The 16,713-nt window shown below is 43.2% G+C and overlaps 1 protein-coding gene across 3 annotated transcripts in view; it reads left to right on the top strand.

The window, feature by feature from the left end:
* The window catches only part of LOC139911258 (phosphatidylinositol-binding clathrin assembly protein), a 67,846-nt gene that overhangs the window by 31,074 nt on the left and 20,059 nt on the right, over positions 1-16,713 (top strand). For all 3 annotated transcript variants that reach the window (XM_071898764.2, XM_071898761.2, XM_071898760.2), the window contains exons 3-11: positions 1,120-1,195; positions 2,078-2,180; positions 3,223-3,316; positions 3,996-4,107; positions 4,666-4,772; positions 7,170-7,211; positions 11,448-11,533; positions 12,249-12,372; positions 15,915-16,048. In XM_071898764.2, coding sequence (XP_071754865.1) covers positions 1,120-1,195; positions 2,078-2,180; positions 3,223-3,316; positions 3,996-4,107; positions 4,666-4,772; positions 7,170-7,211; positions 11,448-11,533; positions 12,249-12,372; positions 15,915-16,048 — 878 coding nt within the window. The remainder of the gene's footprint in view (positions 1-1,119; positions 1,196-2,077; positions 2,181-3,222; positions 3,317-3,995; positions 4,108-4,665; positions 4,773-7,169; positions 7,212-11,447; positions 11,534-12,248; positions 12,373-15,914; positions 16,049-16,713) is intronic.

The following is a 16,713-nucleotide window of genomic DNA, read 5'->3' as shown; positions in this document are numbered from 1 at the left end:
GTGACTGCTTCCTCTAGTCATTTTTCCTCCCTCACCACTGCTGTGTGAGCACTGCAGAGTGAGTCCTAATAAGTGACTGGAAAACATAGGACTGGAAATGTTCTGTCCTGTCCTGGACTTGACCTTTGACCTGTGACCTCCCCGCAGGAAGGCAAACAAAAAGACAAGAGACAAGAAAAGAGAATTTCCCGACAATTTCCCTAGTTTAAGAAAGTACGGCATTATTACGCTGTTAAATTAAAACAATAAACATGTCGCTTATTCACCACAGTGTCATAAACCATCCTGAGAGATTAATTTAAGTGTTTGAGTCATGGCAGAGATGGACGTGCTGCATTTTGATAGCAGTGGGCCGTCACTTGGGCTTTGTTTGGCCCTAGGTCAACTTTACACTCCTGTCACTTGTGATTCATATTGTTCCTCCTCAGTAGCTGTTGGCTAATGAGCACCAACTATTACAGTCTAACAAACACTGTGTGTGTGTGTGTGTGTGTGTGTGTGTGTGTGTTTTAGGGCTTTAGGGCTAAAAAATATACCATTCAGTTTGGTAGATCCATTTTATCTATTCAGTCCTTTAATTAATCTGTAAAATGAGTGAAGATGCCCTTTGCTAATTGGTTAGAGGCAGTTTTTAACCTTTGTCTGTTGACTTGAGCATGTGCGTTTTCAACAACTTAAACACTTATTCAGTTGCACACATTCACACCTGGGAGCTTCCCATTTCAACCATAGTCTTCCACTGTGGGAGACGGAGAACCTCCACTGCAGCAATTTGTGTTTTGCTCAAGGGCAGTGGTAATTGTTTATATAATATAATAATATAATATTTTCCCAGCCGGTCCACGATTCAAACTGACAACCTTCGATATAAAACGCGCATCTCTAACTTCTAGACTACCACCATCCAAATTTAGGCTTCTCTCAAAACATTATATATATATCTATGGGGGAATATGTTACTTGAAATGAATCACTGACTCTATATGCTCTTTCCAAACTACTTTTCGTTTCATTTTGCTGGACTATATGTGCCACTTTTCCATATTTCATATTGGAACAACGCTTTTGAAACATTTGCTTTGACTTGGCGCTGACTTTTCTTTGTCTTTCCTCCCTCAGCGTTTCATCCAGTACCTGGCCTCCAGAAACACTCTGTTTAACCTGAACAACTTCCTGGATAAGGGAGCTCTGCAAGGTAAAGCACGCCTGCATGAACACACACACACACACACACACACACACACACACACACACATTATACACACACACACCCTCAAAAGTTCTGTGCAAATAATTCACAGCATTTGTTTCTGGAGGAGCAGATGGGCAGGATTTGTCGTAGGACAATACACTGAGTACCAGAATGTTTTAGACAATCACAGGAAAATATTTGAAAGTAAAAATTGGTAAACTTTTCTGGGATTGATGACTTGCCTGACACTAGCCAAATGGTTCTGATGCATTCCACACATCCATCTGGTAATATATAATACAAAAATATTTAAGAGAAACTGTTTTTAAATGTAATGGAATGTACATATGCATAAAAGAAATGAAATTTAATACTAGGGATGGGACGATACATCGAAATTCAATATATCGCAATACAAAAATGTGACAATACGTATTGTGGGGCAGAAACATGAATGGTGATATTAGCTGCATTTTATTCTGCAGTAGTCCATCACAATTTCACAAGCTCTCCATCCAAATTCAATTATTTGCACTTTGTAATGACATTTTTAAATTGTTCTATTCTAATTCTAGCGAGCCAGTGTCATCGCTAGGAAGATCTGTGTCTCAGAAATAAACATAATTCTGCACAGTCGGACTTTGTTGTCATTTAACTTTTATTTATTATATCATATCATGGTTGTATTGAATCGTGAACCCCATATCGTGTATTGAATCGAATCGTGAGATAAGCAGGTCGTCCCATCCCTATTTAATACAAATGGTAAGAATCTTTTGCAATTACTAGGCTCAAATCTGACACACACACACACACAGGCTTACTCACACACCCTCAGTTGTGTCAGAGTATTGACTCTGTTCCGACTCGCTCCTCTCTCTCCAGGTTACGACATGTCGACCTTCATCAGGCGGTACAGCCGCTACCTGAACGAGAAGGCCATGTCCTACAGACTGGTGGCTGTGGACTTCACCAAGATGAAGAGGGGGTAGGGGGACCACACACACACACACACACACACACACACACACACACACACACATACACACACACACTCATAATGTCACGCCCTGTCACACAACAGGAGCCAGTGTTTATCTTTGGCTCTAGACTGAGAGAGCAGTAAGTGTAATACTGTGTAAAGATTTTTCATGCACCACAGGAAACGTTGTATTTAGATTTAGACGTTTTTTATGTTTAGCTGGTGGCGAGCATTTGCCAAGTCTGGACAAATATTTGTGTTTCCATCAGCTGGGTCGAAGCAAATAAATAATCTTCCCGAATGTGGAACTAAAAACGCACCCATGAGAAAAAATTGTGTTGCGAGTCTTTTAAAGACCCCATGAAATGGCATCTTTACTTCCTTGATTTGGTGTATGAAACAGGATGATGGGGCGGGACATAACGCAGTGAGGGGTCATTCAAAAATCTGTAGTGATTTTATTGGTTGGAATTTATATTTACGCCTCCTGGTGCAGCATGAGGTCACCATGGAAGATAATCTATTTTTTTTTGGAAGTAAAAGTAATGGGAGTTCATTTCATGGGGACTTTAAGAATTGATTAGTATTAGGCAAGTTGTTATTGTTCTTCAGTGTCCTTTAGTGGCCTTGTGTCCTGCTGTCTAATGGTCCAACAGCCACAGTGGAGACTCACACATGGGAGTGACAGCGGGTCCGACATTTCTGGGAAGTCGTTGTGGACAGACAGTTTACAGACAACATTTCGGAACGTCCCGAGCCACTTTTGAACTCTTGTGCAATGAGATTGAACCCGTTATCAGGCTGATCCCGCCGAGCCGACCTCATTATTTACTTGACAAAGCCTTTCGATCAGCATTTGTTGCATAATCGCCTTATCAACAAAACACAAATTTCAACCCAAGCGAGCGTGGAAACTTTTTTGCAATACTGAGGAAATTGTAGCCTTTCATTCTTATTTCTTTCTTCATAATTTGCATGAAAATGTCCCTCCACAAGCTGCCCTCTCCAGTTGTGTTAGTTTTGTTTGTTGCTGTTTTGTCTGTTTCAGAATTGACGGTGTGATGCGTACTATGAACATAGAGAAGCTGATCAAGACCCTGCCCATCATTCAGAACCAGCTGGACGCTCTGCTGGACTTCCAGGTAACACCCCTGTCTGTGTGTGTGTGTGTGTGTGTGTCAAAGTTGGGGTCGATTCAGTTTCAACTCAAAATGTAAATTGAAACAACAGTTCACAAAGAAATGACATAGCCTCCATTCTCAAGAATGTTTTCAAAGATTGGGTATAAGAACCTTATTATGGCTAAAGATTCCCAGTGTTTGGATTTGTGTGTGCGCTTGTGTGTGTGTGTGTGTGTGTGTGTGTGTGTGTGTGTGTGTGTGTACAAGAAAAGAAGGAGGGGGATTTGGTGGGGAACTGCTGAAATTGGTGGGTGCATTGTGGTTTGTGCCAGCCAGCTTCAAAGAGCGATAAAAATGGATGGTGAAGTTTCTCATTGGAATGTATGTGTATATATGTGTGTGTGTGTGTGTGTGCGTTTGTGTTTTTTCCACAGAAACTAAACTGAGAGTTGCTAGGTGTGTGTTGATGTGCTTGCTTCATACCGGAGGGGGGGGGGGGGGGATTTGGAAAGAGATGTTTGTGCATATTTGAAAGAGATGTTTTTGTGAAAAGACGGTGAAAGCTTTGGAGAGAAGTGATAGAGATGTCTCCCTTGCCTCCACACACACACACACACACACACACACACACACACACTCACTTTCTCACTCTCTCTCTCTCTCTCTTTCCCTCTCTCTCTGTCTCCTCTCGTTTTTCCAGGCCAACCCTAACGAGCTGACCAATGGCGTGATCAACTCAGCCTTCATGTTGCTCTTCAAAGACTCCATAAGGCTGTTTGCTGCTTACAATGAAGGGGTCATCAACCTCCTGGGTAACACACACACACACACACACACACACTCTCACACGCCTGTACACACACACACACTTGTGAATACACACATGCTGCCTGCAGTGACTGCAACCAACTGACGCACACTGTCCTAGATGTGTAAGATGAGGCGTAAGTAGGATTACAGTTTGTCTTGGATGCACACACACACACTCATGTCCAGGAAGTATCTAAACACACACACAACAGCAGGACAGACACACACACACACACACACACATATGTGCGCACAGTCTGGTTGTCAGCAGTACAAGTCGTTTCTGACAGGCTGTCAGGTAGCTGCTAAGCGGTTCTGTCTCCACTCTATCATGCACTAATTGTTCCTCCCTCCTCTCTCCTTCCTTCCTTCCTTTCTTCCTCCCTCCTTCCTTCCTTTACCTCTGCCTCCCTCTCCTCTCCTTCATTCCCATCCTCTCTCCCGGCCTTTTGACTCTTCTTCTACTGTCTTTATTTCTCTTTCTGTCTGCCTCCCTTCCCTCCCTCTTCTTCTTCTTCTTCTTCTTCTTCTTCTTCCTCCTCCTGTCTTTCTGTCTGTAGAGAAATACTTTGACATGAAGAAGAACCAGTGTAAAGATGCTCTGGACATCTACAAGAAATTCCTTTACAGGATGACCAAGCTCTCCGAGTTCCTCAAAGTGGCCGAGGTACACACACACACACACACACACACACACACACACACCAGGGATGCGATTTTTCTGTGGTTTTGTTTTTCCCCCCCAGAATTTATTTTTTAGGACACACAGCTCCCGTTAATTTCTGATCACCTTTTTCCCGCTTTTCGCATAATTTCTCGTGTTCCTGATCACCTCCCTTAAACACACACACATACACAACTCACTTAAATGCAGACACTCAAAGACCAGTTTAATAATGGATATATACTTATATATTTCTCACATTGCCACGTTTTCTCACTGCTACTGTACTGTGTGTAGCCGATTTCCCCTGCTGACGACGCTACACACAAAGACTAGACAAGAATACCTGACTTACCCTCACTGCCCCACATTTTGCCGTGCAAACACACACACACACACACACAAACACACACACCCGAAATAACCCTAAGATGGAGGATGTGGTTAGGCGCTCTGTTAGCTCCCTCTCCCTCCGTTCCCACACTCCTCCATCTAATCCTTTCTTCTCCCTTTCTCTTCCCTCTCTTCCTGACAAAGATGGATACTCATGTGCCTCTCCTTCGCCCAGTGCCCACAGATCATCCCTCTTTCCTGCCCTCTCCTCTCCCCCTCCTTTATTTATTTATTTATTTTTTTTTTCCAGCAGACTTGGAACACAGTGAGAGTCAGCTGCTGTATCTCCAGAAGCAGCGGCACACTGCTGGTTCTGGCTCTTGCTTTAACACGCATTCACACAGATGATCCCAATGAAATTCCTTTTGTCTTTTTTAATTAGGTTTTAAGGAGCTCCCCGGACAATTAAAGGGTTTGTTTCCCAGATACAATTAAAAAAGAACTGTGCTCAATTTAAGAAAGTAGATACATTGAGTGTACAAAATAGTAGACACAACTTCCTAATGATCAGTTGCAGCCTTCTTTTTCACAAGCCATTTCTCAATTGTGTCAAGGCTTCAGAATCCTTACTTAAAGCATAACTCCAGCCATTTTTTAGCCTATTTTCACACCATTTTCCATCATACCAATCGGTTCGGAAAGAAATCTTGTCAATTGCTTCACTATAGAGTTACTTAGGTCTTTCCAGTTCCAATGGACTCTCCAAAATCAACCCCGAAAGCACCCAAAGCATGACATATTGATCCTCACTCTGTAATGAGACCTGTCTCTATTTAGTATTCAGTTTATCCACAACTTTCACTGTTTATTTTGCTCTACTTTTACGCAGCAGCACATGTAAACACAGGCGCGAAGAAAGCAAGGAATTGCTAAAATAATGGCCAAGGTAGCATCAAAATTGTATGAGAAGGACGTGACTCTAGATAATTTACATTTTTTAATCGATGTCTCATTACAGAGCGAGTAATCAATATGCTGAAAAAGACATGCTTGGGTGCTTTAGGGGTTGATTTTTGTCAGTTGGCCCAATAGGAATACCGCAGAGCAGCATGTAAGTGGCTCTATAGGGACGCAGTTGCTGAGATTTTCGTCAGAATCATCGGTGAAAGATGGAAAAATAGAGTACAGGTTGAAAGTTGCTGCAGTTCTGCTTTGACCTCTTTCTCCTGCTTCAACTGTATCTTCCCTCTATGGCCCGAAGTGGGTTTAATAGTTGAAATCAATAAGGTGAATTGTACATTTCACCTGGATTTACCTGGTCTGGTCTATTTCAGGCCATGGAAAGGCTAGTTGTAATATTTTGTACACTCAGTCTGTAATATTCCTATGATATCTGGCAGCCTAAGTATTAATAAATCCAAATAACTCTCTCCCAAAGCCAGGAGGCGGAGAACCAGGTATCTATAACGGCATGTGGGGAGCTCCCATCCACTGTTCAATATGTGCTGTTGATAAAGTTTTGAAGCAAAAGCAAGTTGATGTTGATGCTCGTTCAGTTGTCCAGGTCAAATGTTCTTTATCTGTGTCCCAACAAGTCAACATGTTCACACAAACGCTATCTGTGTAAGTTTCAAATCTATTTTTTCTGAGGTGATTTTTTTTTTCTTTAAATGTGTTTTTATGTAACAAATATCAGTGTCGGCACATCACCATCCATCAGTCGCCATGCCCACTCGCCCTCATTGGTCAGACACATTAATCAGCGTGCAATCATCACCGTCATTCAGCGTGAGGATTGGCTGCTTTATCAGCCAATCGAGATGCCCGGAGGGTCCTGTCCGAAAGTTTTTCTTGTTTATTTCTGTTGTCGTTTATGTTGACACTGCCACTGCATGAAGTAATGATTCCCTTCTTTTTGTTTTCTTTCTTTTCTCATTCTTTTTTTTTCCTAATGGATCCTGCCCCTCTTCTTTTTTATTTTTTTATTTATTTTTTCTCCATTTTGCCCCACTTCCCTTTCCCCCCTTTTTTTTATTTTGTTTTTTTATTTTTTATTTGTGACGACAGCAAGTTGGAATAGATCAGGGTGACATCCCAGATCTCTCACAGGTCAGTGTACATCTCACCTCTCACTCTCACTCTCTCTCTTTCTCTCTCTTCTTCTCTCACTCTCATATAGTCTTTCTTTCTATCTATCTATCTTGCTTTCTCCCTTTCTCCCTCTCTCTCTCTGCCTTTCTTGCAACACTACATGTGCTTTCATCGCTCCATCCATCCTCTTACCCATCGACTCGTTCCTCGCCTCACTCATCCATATAGCTGTGTTCTGCCCTTTACCATTTGTTCACTAATTCTCTCTCTCTCTCTCTTCCTCTCTTCCTGCTCTCTCTCTTTCACTCTCCCCTACCCCACCGCCCATTTTATTTGAAACAAGCCATCTCGTCTAACCTGATCTTACTGTTCGAGTCTAGGCAACTCCCCTCTGGTTTGATTGATTTTGCTCTCCTGCTTTCTCTTTCACTTCTTAATGCTTGTTATGGATCCAACACAGGCTGCGGTGTTGAAGTGCGTCTGCTTAAACACTGCGCCGTCAGCAGGCTTAACATAGGTTTCACCAAGTGGATTTGAAACCCTAACATTCGAAGGCTATGAGCTTTAGACCTTGGGTATACTACAATAATAATGATAATTATAACAACAAAGGGCTTGAAAGGCAAGATAGCGTTGCTGCGGGGAGATAGACTGCATGATTTCGTGAAATTGTCAAGGATAAAGTTGCCCTTCTTCGTAGCCTAATTTTGAATTCAAGGGAATCGCTGGAGAAAAAGCACTGAAGCGTGGTTTTCAGCCTTCTAATATTTTTGTGGGAGGACTTAATAGAGACTGTGGGCATCCCCGGTTAGGCTGTCACACATGAATTTAGAAATGAGGCTGAGCAGCAGAAAGATTTTATAATTGAAGCCTTCAGACAAAGAGCCCACATAAAAATTCAGTTTAAAACTCGGATGATTTATACTGTCAGATTGCGAAAGACTGTTTGTTCGAGTGCTCTGTGTGTTCACAGTTAAAGAAAGCAGAGGTTGTGTCCTTTTCAGATGAAGTGTGATGACGATGTTTGACCATATCACCGTCGAGTGCTATAGATTTACTAAAGATTTCTGCTTAAATTCTTCCCATCTTCTACAAAGTCAAACAAAGTAATCAAACTAAAGGTACAATGCTGAAAACATAGAATGCATGTTGTCCAGCTACAATTCACTTTCAAATTGCATTACAAACAGTGAATTTCAGTATCGTAGCATCCAATATCTCATTCAGAATTCAAAATAACTCTTTCCTTCTTTCCCACACCTTATAAATATATTGTGCAGTGTCAAAGTCTTAGTTTCTAAACACATATTAAACGTAATTCTCAAATCATTACATAAAGGGCCAATAAAACATGAAGTGAATTTCATTTTCAATCTCATTTAAGCTGCAGAGTGAACATAGTCGCTCTTCCTCTGTGGTGTTATTGTATCGTCTAGTGTCAATAGCGAGGGGTAATGTACCTGATCTCAACTGTGCACATAATGATCTTTTACCTTTCGTTAGATTGTGAGTTAACACACTGACGATGAAAACTTGGCATCTCTGGTGCTTAACTACATCCAAGAAACTCAGAAATCAGACACTCACACAGCCGGGAGGTTCTCCGGCTGCAGTGGGATGTGGACTTGCTCATGCATTAGCGAGGCTTCGACTTGACAGCATGTGGATCGACTGTGATTGGGCGTGGGTGTTGAACTCATCGTAAAACTGCACAGTTCACTGTAGCGGTTAAATAGAGGTTCTCTCTCTCTTCTCCCTCCTCTGTCACAGACAACAAAAGGATCATACATTGTAGGTGGTGGGTTGCATACTGCATTGCTCACCCCCCCCCCCCCCCCCCTCCCCTCCAACCCCCCCTCCCCTCCACCTCCTCCTCCTCCTGCATGAGCATCATACTTGCTCATAATATGTGTATGTTTAGCCTCACACACTCACAGGCATGCTCTCACACACTGATAGTGCTCTTTTTTTTTTTCCCAGTGTGGAGTCAATGGCCTTAGTCATAGCTGCTTTGATATGGTGTTGACTCACTATGATATGTGTGTGTGTGTCTTGGTGTTGTGGCCTCAGATGGCTCGTTTGTAGCTCTCTCACACACACACACACACACACACATAGAGCTACACACACAAGAGCTGTGGCATGACGAGCAAAAGGCCATGAAACCTCATGAATAGAAAATGAGTCTTCACCCCTCCTCCCTCCTCCCCTCCGTCTTCATCTACATGAAAGAATCCCTGCTTTGGCTTTTGACTCGCTCATTTAAATTCCATCTGCCCCCCCCCCCCTCCCTTTTAGATGTTGTTTATTTCATCTCTGTCTTGCACGCCGTCATCGCTTTAACGTATTTGGCGGAGGTGCTTTCATAGTGAATGACCTGAACGTTGCTGTGTGATCATTATGAGAGGAAGAACATGAGCTCTGTAGAGAGAAGAAAGGGGGAGAGTTTGGATTCTCCCCTTTCTTGATCTTTCTGTGATGTCTTGTCTCTCTCTCTCCGCGTCTCCGTGGCTTTTAAAGTTAGTGCTGTCACTATGGGAACGTCTTTAGATTCGAGGAAGATAGGCTCACGAGTCGTCAGCGTGACAAGAGGTAGGGAGTCAAGAGACGAGGAGGAGAGGCAGGCACCCCGCTGTGCGCGTGTGTGTGCGTGTGTGTGTGTCAGAGCTAATATTGACTAGGTAGACACAAGCTCTTCTAGACACCCATTCAGACCCAGTGACAGTTAAAGAAGGTCTCTTTCTCTCTGTGAGTCTCTGTTTCTTTAACAACTAGGCAACAATTTGGCAAGAAACCACCAGCCAGCCAGCCACAAAGAACACAGAAGCCAAAACACTCCCAAATGCTCTGTGTGTGTGTGTGTGTGTGTGTGTGTGTGTGTGTGTGTGTGTGTGTGTGTGTGTGTGTGTCTGCCTGCACTCTCTCTGACAGAGCACACTCACATTCCTGTGGACGGAGAGAAAGACATGACGTTGTCATATTTTCACATTGGAAGAATTTCCTCTCCTCTCTCCCCAGCCAGCTGAAATAAGCTTCAAACATCAGTAGAGAGCTGAACTATTCCTTCTTCTCTGTGTTAAATCAGTAGAATTGCGTAAGCCAGCCACTTATTGTACACTCAGGCAGCCATAGCACTCACACTTCCCCGCTGTTTCCCATGGTTTCAGAGCAGGAATGACGCACCTTACGACCACGGAGGACGCCGCGCTGCGCAATGCGAACATTTGAAGCTGAATTTTCGATTGCGACCGGATTGTGTTTTCTGTAGTTGCGTAGCAGCGATCCCCAGGTAGTCTTGCTCACTAGCTTGCGCCTCACATTTTCAACGCCTCCTGCCTGATCGCTGCCTTATGGCCACTTCTGTAGATAACCATATCGAGACGACTGCCAAACTGTCACATTTCCTTGGCAACGAGGCATCGGCAACTGTATCAACACTTTCCTTATGTCAGCTCATGAGTTGTTTACTCCTCCAAATCGTGACTCTGTATCAAATCGATAAACCTTGACGTTATAACAAGGAGCATTATGGAGAGACTGAGAGAGAGGACAAGAGATGAAGAGAAACTAAACGATTGAGTATCTCTTTTATCACCAATGCAATAAGTGTGTAGGAATTTGTCTTTATGACACCGGTGCAGAGACATATTGACAAGTGGAGAGTTACACACAGTGCCTTCTGGCACTCGATGGCAGGACCTTACAGTGCGAAGGGACACTGAAAGATATGCGGGCCAAAGAAGGCAAAGGGAAGTAGAAAGGTAAAACGAAAAGAAAGAATAAAGAAATAGTAGGCTCATGTGAAGTCTGGAGAATATGCCTGTGGCGCGACCTCTCCTCTGCTCTCCACCTTTTCCTCGTTCTTTGTTTTCCAACCTCCTCCTTTGTTCTCTCTCTTCTTTGAGTCTCCAGCGTTGAGTGTTTGCTGCATGTTGCCATGGCTATTCTTGGAGCCTGATGCACTCTGTTACCTTCCTGTGAGACCAACTAACTCTGCTAACTCTGGGTGCTGTGTGTGTGTGTGTGTGTGTGTGTGTGTGAGTGTGTGTGTGTTACTGTATGTGTGGGCAGGTCTTTTTTGTGCATATGAGAGAGAGAGAATGGTTTAAAAAGCTGAAGGAATACTGTTCAGTTGCTTACTCTCTCTCTCTCCCTCTCCCTCTCCCTCTCCCTCTCTCTCTCTTTCTTTCTCTCTCTCTCTCTCTCTCTCTCTCTCTCTCTCTCTCTCTCTCTCTCTTTCTCTCTCTCTCCCAGGCCCCCAGCAGTCTCCTGGAGGCTTTAGAGCAGCACCTGGCCTCTCTGGAGGGCAAGAAGACCAAGGAGTTGAATGCAGACACCAGGTTAGACGTCTCATTGGACCGCTGGTTACATCAGGGTTTCTTTTAACTTTTTAAGCCCGAGACCCAAAAGAGAAAAGGAGTTGCTTAGTCTATCTTAGTGTGTTTCAAAGTTGGCCTCAGAGATTAAAATTGATCTGAAAATCGACATCAGTTTTGAGTTGTGACGGGGTAAAAATAAATATAAAAATTTGGATCCCTTGAGAAATTAATTGGCATAGTCTTTATTCTGTTTTGTCTGGGGACACAGCTTAGTTTAGACTAGGGATGGGATGATATGCTTATCTCACGATTCGATATGTGATATGGGGTTCATGATTCGATAAAACCACGATACTATGTAGTAAATAAAAGTTCAGTGGCAACATTATGACTGTGCAGAATTATGTTTATTTCTGAGCCACAGATCTTTCCAGCGATGGCATTGGCTCGCTAGAATGCAAACAACAATGTTAAAATGACATTACAAAAGTGAAAATAATATCATTTGGATGGAGAGCTTGTGAAATTGTGATGGACAAGCTGTCTCATTTGTGAGTTTGCAAGTTAATATCACGATTCACTTTTCAGCCCCATGTTGCGTATCGTCACATTTTTGTATTGTGATATATTGAATTTCGATATATCATCCCGTCGCTACAAGTGACCATTGCAGAAAGGTGATTTCAATAGGAACTCTATTCAGTCTAATTCTCTGTCCTCGTCTCCTGTGGTGCAGAGCGTCCACCCTGTCCAGCGCCGTGTCGTCTCTCTCCTCCACCGGCATGTCCTTCAGCCGCATGGACGAGAAGGAGAGGCAGCAGGCCCTGGAGGAGGAGCAGGCCAGACTGCAGGCTCTGAAGGTAACAACTCTTACACCTTTATACCTCGACACCACTGGGTCACACTGCGGGCTTCACAGTCATGTTGAACTTTGGTAGTACCTTGGGTTGTGTTGCTTCCTGCAGGATAAAACCCCAAAGTCAGCGATTCTCTGTTATCTGTTGCTCCGGTAGAGGAGACTGGAGAATTGTGTTTTTTTACTCTCTCCATTCACTGCCATTGTATGGAGGGACAAGTCTGGAAATCACACTTCTAGCCCTTCTAGCTGTAGCTCTGGCTAGTTACGTTTTCGTCGTATCGTGTGATATTACAGCTAGTAAACAAAGTCTCTCCTATAAATGAGTTAAAAGAAATTTACTTACTGACTATCATCTTAATACTGAAAGGTTTTATGATGGTTGATCAACATGATGTTGGTGATAATTATTATCATATGGCTCATGATTTCAGTTTTTCCTCAACATTTCAGTGTGACTTTATATCATCCAGTCACTCCAGGATGCGTTAAGCGACCGGTCTGGATGCACAAAATTCAGATTTTACTCACATTGCTGTCGCATCTTCCAAACCAGAAATGGAAGTGGTCAGACTCACATTTTCTAAAATTGTCACAATCCAGCCACAATGAGCACACAAGTAATATAAAGAGATGGTGAGGGACAGTGGGAAAAAGTAATGCAGGGAATGAAAGTAATCCACCACAGATTCAAATAAATACAGGCAAAGGAGATGCATAACAGCCATTTTCAGGCCCAGTGTGGATATACAGAGATAATGTAAATAATGATCTAAAATGATCTGAACTTAAGAATCACATCACAGGTCAAAATGACAAGTGTAACTATAGTTATTGTCGTAGATTTTGACCCATATTACAACTGTGCTAGTAGGGAGAGAATAAACAGCAAACCTGCAGCAGCAACATAACACTTGAGCTAAGATGCATGGCACAAAACGCCAATAAAAATTTTTCAAAACGCTCCACCTTGCTGCGCTTTAGAAGTCAGACTGTGTGCTGAGGATTGCTGATAGATTGCCCAGCAACTTTGCTGTTTGGTGAGTTCAACTCTAGTTGAGGATAAAGGCCAGGAGTCTCGCTGGCAAGCCGAGCAATAGAAAAGTCAAGTGTAAAATGTGTTGACATTTCTTGCTCCGGCCCTGGGAGCCCTGCCTTACAGCAAACTGTAATTGAGTAAGAGCACTGAGGCTGGAAAACTGGCACAGGGGGGCTCAGTGTGAAGGTGTGTGTGTGTGTGTGTGTGTATGTTAAGCATGCTTACATCCTGGCAGAGTAGATACAGTATGCGTCTGGTGGTGTTGCCAGTATTTCTCTGCTTTCTGGTGGATGTGTGTGTATGTGTGTGTGTGTGTCTAGCACATGTACATCCTGGCAGAATAGCCGCAGTATGTGCTGCCAGTGTTTTTCTGTGTGTGTTTGTTCGTGTGTGCGCGGGTGATTGCATTAAGCACGCTGTTTACTCTGTGCCCTTGGTTGCCCCGTTTCTGCCAAGGTCCGCTGATTACCTTTGGGTTTAGTGAGAAAGGAGAGGGAAGATGAAGTGAGAGAGAGAAAATAAGAGAGTAAAAGAGAGAGTGGGAGGAACAGAGGGAGAAATAGAGAAGTGGAGAGAGAGAGAGAGACTGCCGGGGTTACAGAGGTCGTACAAATACTAGTCCAGCTGTCTGCGCGCTCTGGAGTCCATACGGGTCCAACACACACACACACACACACACACACACACACACACACATGCACGCACGTACAAAAACACTACCACACAGAGCTACTGTCCAGCTGGGGCCTCAGCCCAAACAATAACAGCAGTTCCCATTTGTTCCTAGCTACACTGTCTGAATATAAATGAAGGCGATTCGGCCAGGATCGGCCCGGTGCAGCGGGAGACTCCGGTTATTAAGCTGCTCAAAGTCAGAATTCCTGCACAGGTCCGGGAAAAGGTTGGAAAGTGAATTCGATCATTTCCATTTCTAGAAGTTCTGAGAATTGCTCTAATATCTGTGTGTTCCTGTGTATCTGTAACACTTTCAGAAGCAGCAGTTTCATTCCCGTTGGGGCCACCCATACTAAAAGGTGCTTTGGATACACTTGTCTACCAAACAGTACATGTTCCGAAATAGGAAGGAAGTTGTTCTTTCCCAATACATGTTCCCACATGATAAGATAAGATGAAACTTTATTGATCCCTGTGGAAAATGAGGTCATCGCGGCAGTAAAAGTAATAGGATTCAGCCGGGGGGGAAAAGACAAATGGTATACAAGCACAAGAATCCACTATAAAATAAGCAATAAAATAGAGAATAATCAATTGTGGGGTGGTATAAACATAGGATGCTGACAAGTTGGACATGTTAAATAGACTGTAGAGTATAGGTGGGAAATGAGGGGAAGGAGTATGGATTACTTACATACTGTAGGTGACATTTATGTGGTTTTAGACCCACTGTCATTTCACATTATTGCAGTATTTTTTGTTGTAAAGAATAAGCTTCAGCCATAGAGTGATACAGCCTAGTTGAAACATCAGTAAGGCTTCACAAACTCCTGGCTAAATCCCCGTGAATCAACTAAAGACTCCACTGGCTCAAAATGTAAAAAAAACGTATTGCTGGTTCCTCTTTGACTTCATTTAATTTTAGCTGTAGCAGTGGCTGGACTTTGCTGACGTTTGTATAGCTGTCGCTGGAGAGAACCGCACCGTGCGTTTTTAGTTCCACCTGGGTCTCAGCAGGCCAAACACCGTTTCCTGCTGATTCTTAGCGTTTGTTTTAAATCTGCATGGAGTTTGAGGCGGGTGGGATCTACAGAATCAGGGCAATTCAGATGGCGTCAGGTGAGCTGTCAAGTCACTGAGAAGTACACTAAGTTGTTTAAAGTGTTCTCCTGGGATTGTTTAAACTTACTGTCTCTCACTATATTGTTCTGCATGGTTAACCCCACCCCCCACCCCCATCTGGCACCTTAGCACGCTAAAACAAACAATAAAACATGTTTGCAAATCTCAGGCCTGGTTCTCAGACTTTAATCTCAGGCCAACAAACCATCTGAAGAGAGAAACACAAACTTGTTCTTTTTATGTTCTTGTTGATAATCGCGTGGGATTTGGCAAAACTGCATCTCACAATCCAACTCTGAAATGCTTGACATGGATCTCTAAGCAACACGACTCAAGAGGAATCGAGGGCTCTTGACAGGAGAGGTGTTTAACCTGAGGGCCGTGACACAGAGCCGCCGATGTTCAACAGGCTTCATGAATGTCATTTCTCCTCACAAAGAAGCGTTTCCCTCTGAAGATTGTTTTCTTTGTGGTGTGAGAATATGTTTCTGTGTGTTTGTGTTTGCCTTTGTTCGCACCTGTGTGTGTGTGTCTTGGAGTGTGTGAGAGAATGTGTTTTCAGTTAACATGGATTTAGGAGTTTACTGGAAACAAAACTCCTATTCATTTCCAGTGGGAAATGACTGTTTACCGCTCTCTTCCTGCTTTTCTTATGTTCATAATCACATTTGTGGTGTGTGTGTGTGTGTGTGTGGGTGGGTGTCGTTCAGGACCAGCGCCTGAAGGAGATCGGCATGCAGACTCCGCCCTCTGCCTCCCCCAGCAGCCAATCGATAGGCAGCGCCAACAACAACCACATCACACACACCCCGGAGTTGTTCACCTCCACACCGTCTACCAACAGGTACACACACACACACACTTTGACAATTGAATGAGATGAGAGCCCACCATTGGAAAGAGTGACACCTACTCTTAGAATATTATTGATGATATATATAAATAAAAAAAGTGGTACTTTTAAATATACTGTATGTCTGTAATTTCACCAAAGCAAATTCCTGTACATCGATTATACTTGTTGTTTGAAGTGATTCTAATTCTGGTACATTAATGATTACAGTAAGTCTGATAATCACAGCTGAATACACACACACACACACACACACACACACTCTAAATTCACTGTTCTTAACGGTTTTATTGCTCTGTGGAAGGTTTTACAGTCCTTTAGGAAGCATGGATTAGTCTTTATCTGTGACAAACGAACATTTTTACTGGTGGCTTAGCTATTTATGCTTGATTGATTAAATATTAATGCCTTGTCTCCCTGTCCTCCATCTGTCTTTCCATATTTCTCCATCCTGTTTCTTTTCATCTCTTTCTGACCTATTCACTCCTATTTCTTTTGCTTCCCTCACTCCTCTCTGTCTCTCACTCCATTCCTCTCCCTTATTCCTCCCTCCCTTCTTCACCCATCTCCTCTTCATCCCTCCTTTTCTCCCCGCGCCTTCCCTCTCTCTCTCTCTGTTCCCCTCTCCCTCATTTATTTATCTCTCCGTCCCGCTC

The sequence above is a fragment of the Centroberyx gerrardi genome, chromosome 23 (genome assembly GCF_048128805.1).
Source record: "Centroberyx gerrardi isolate f3 chromosome 23, fCenGer3.hap1.cur.20231027, whole genome shotgun sequence".
Taxonomy (NCBI): domain Eukaryota; kingdom Metazoa; phylum Chordata; class Actinopteri; order Beryciformes; family Berycidae; genus Centroberyx; species Centroberyx gerrardi.
The sequence above is the reverse complement of the archived record's forward strand: the minus strand, read 5'-3'. Positions and strand labels throughout refer to the sequence as shown.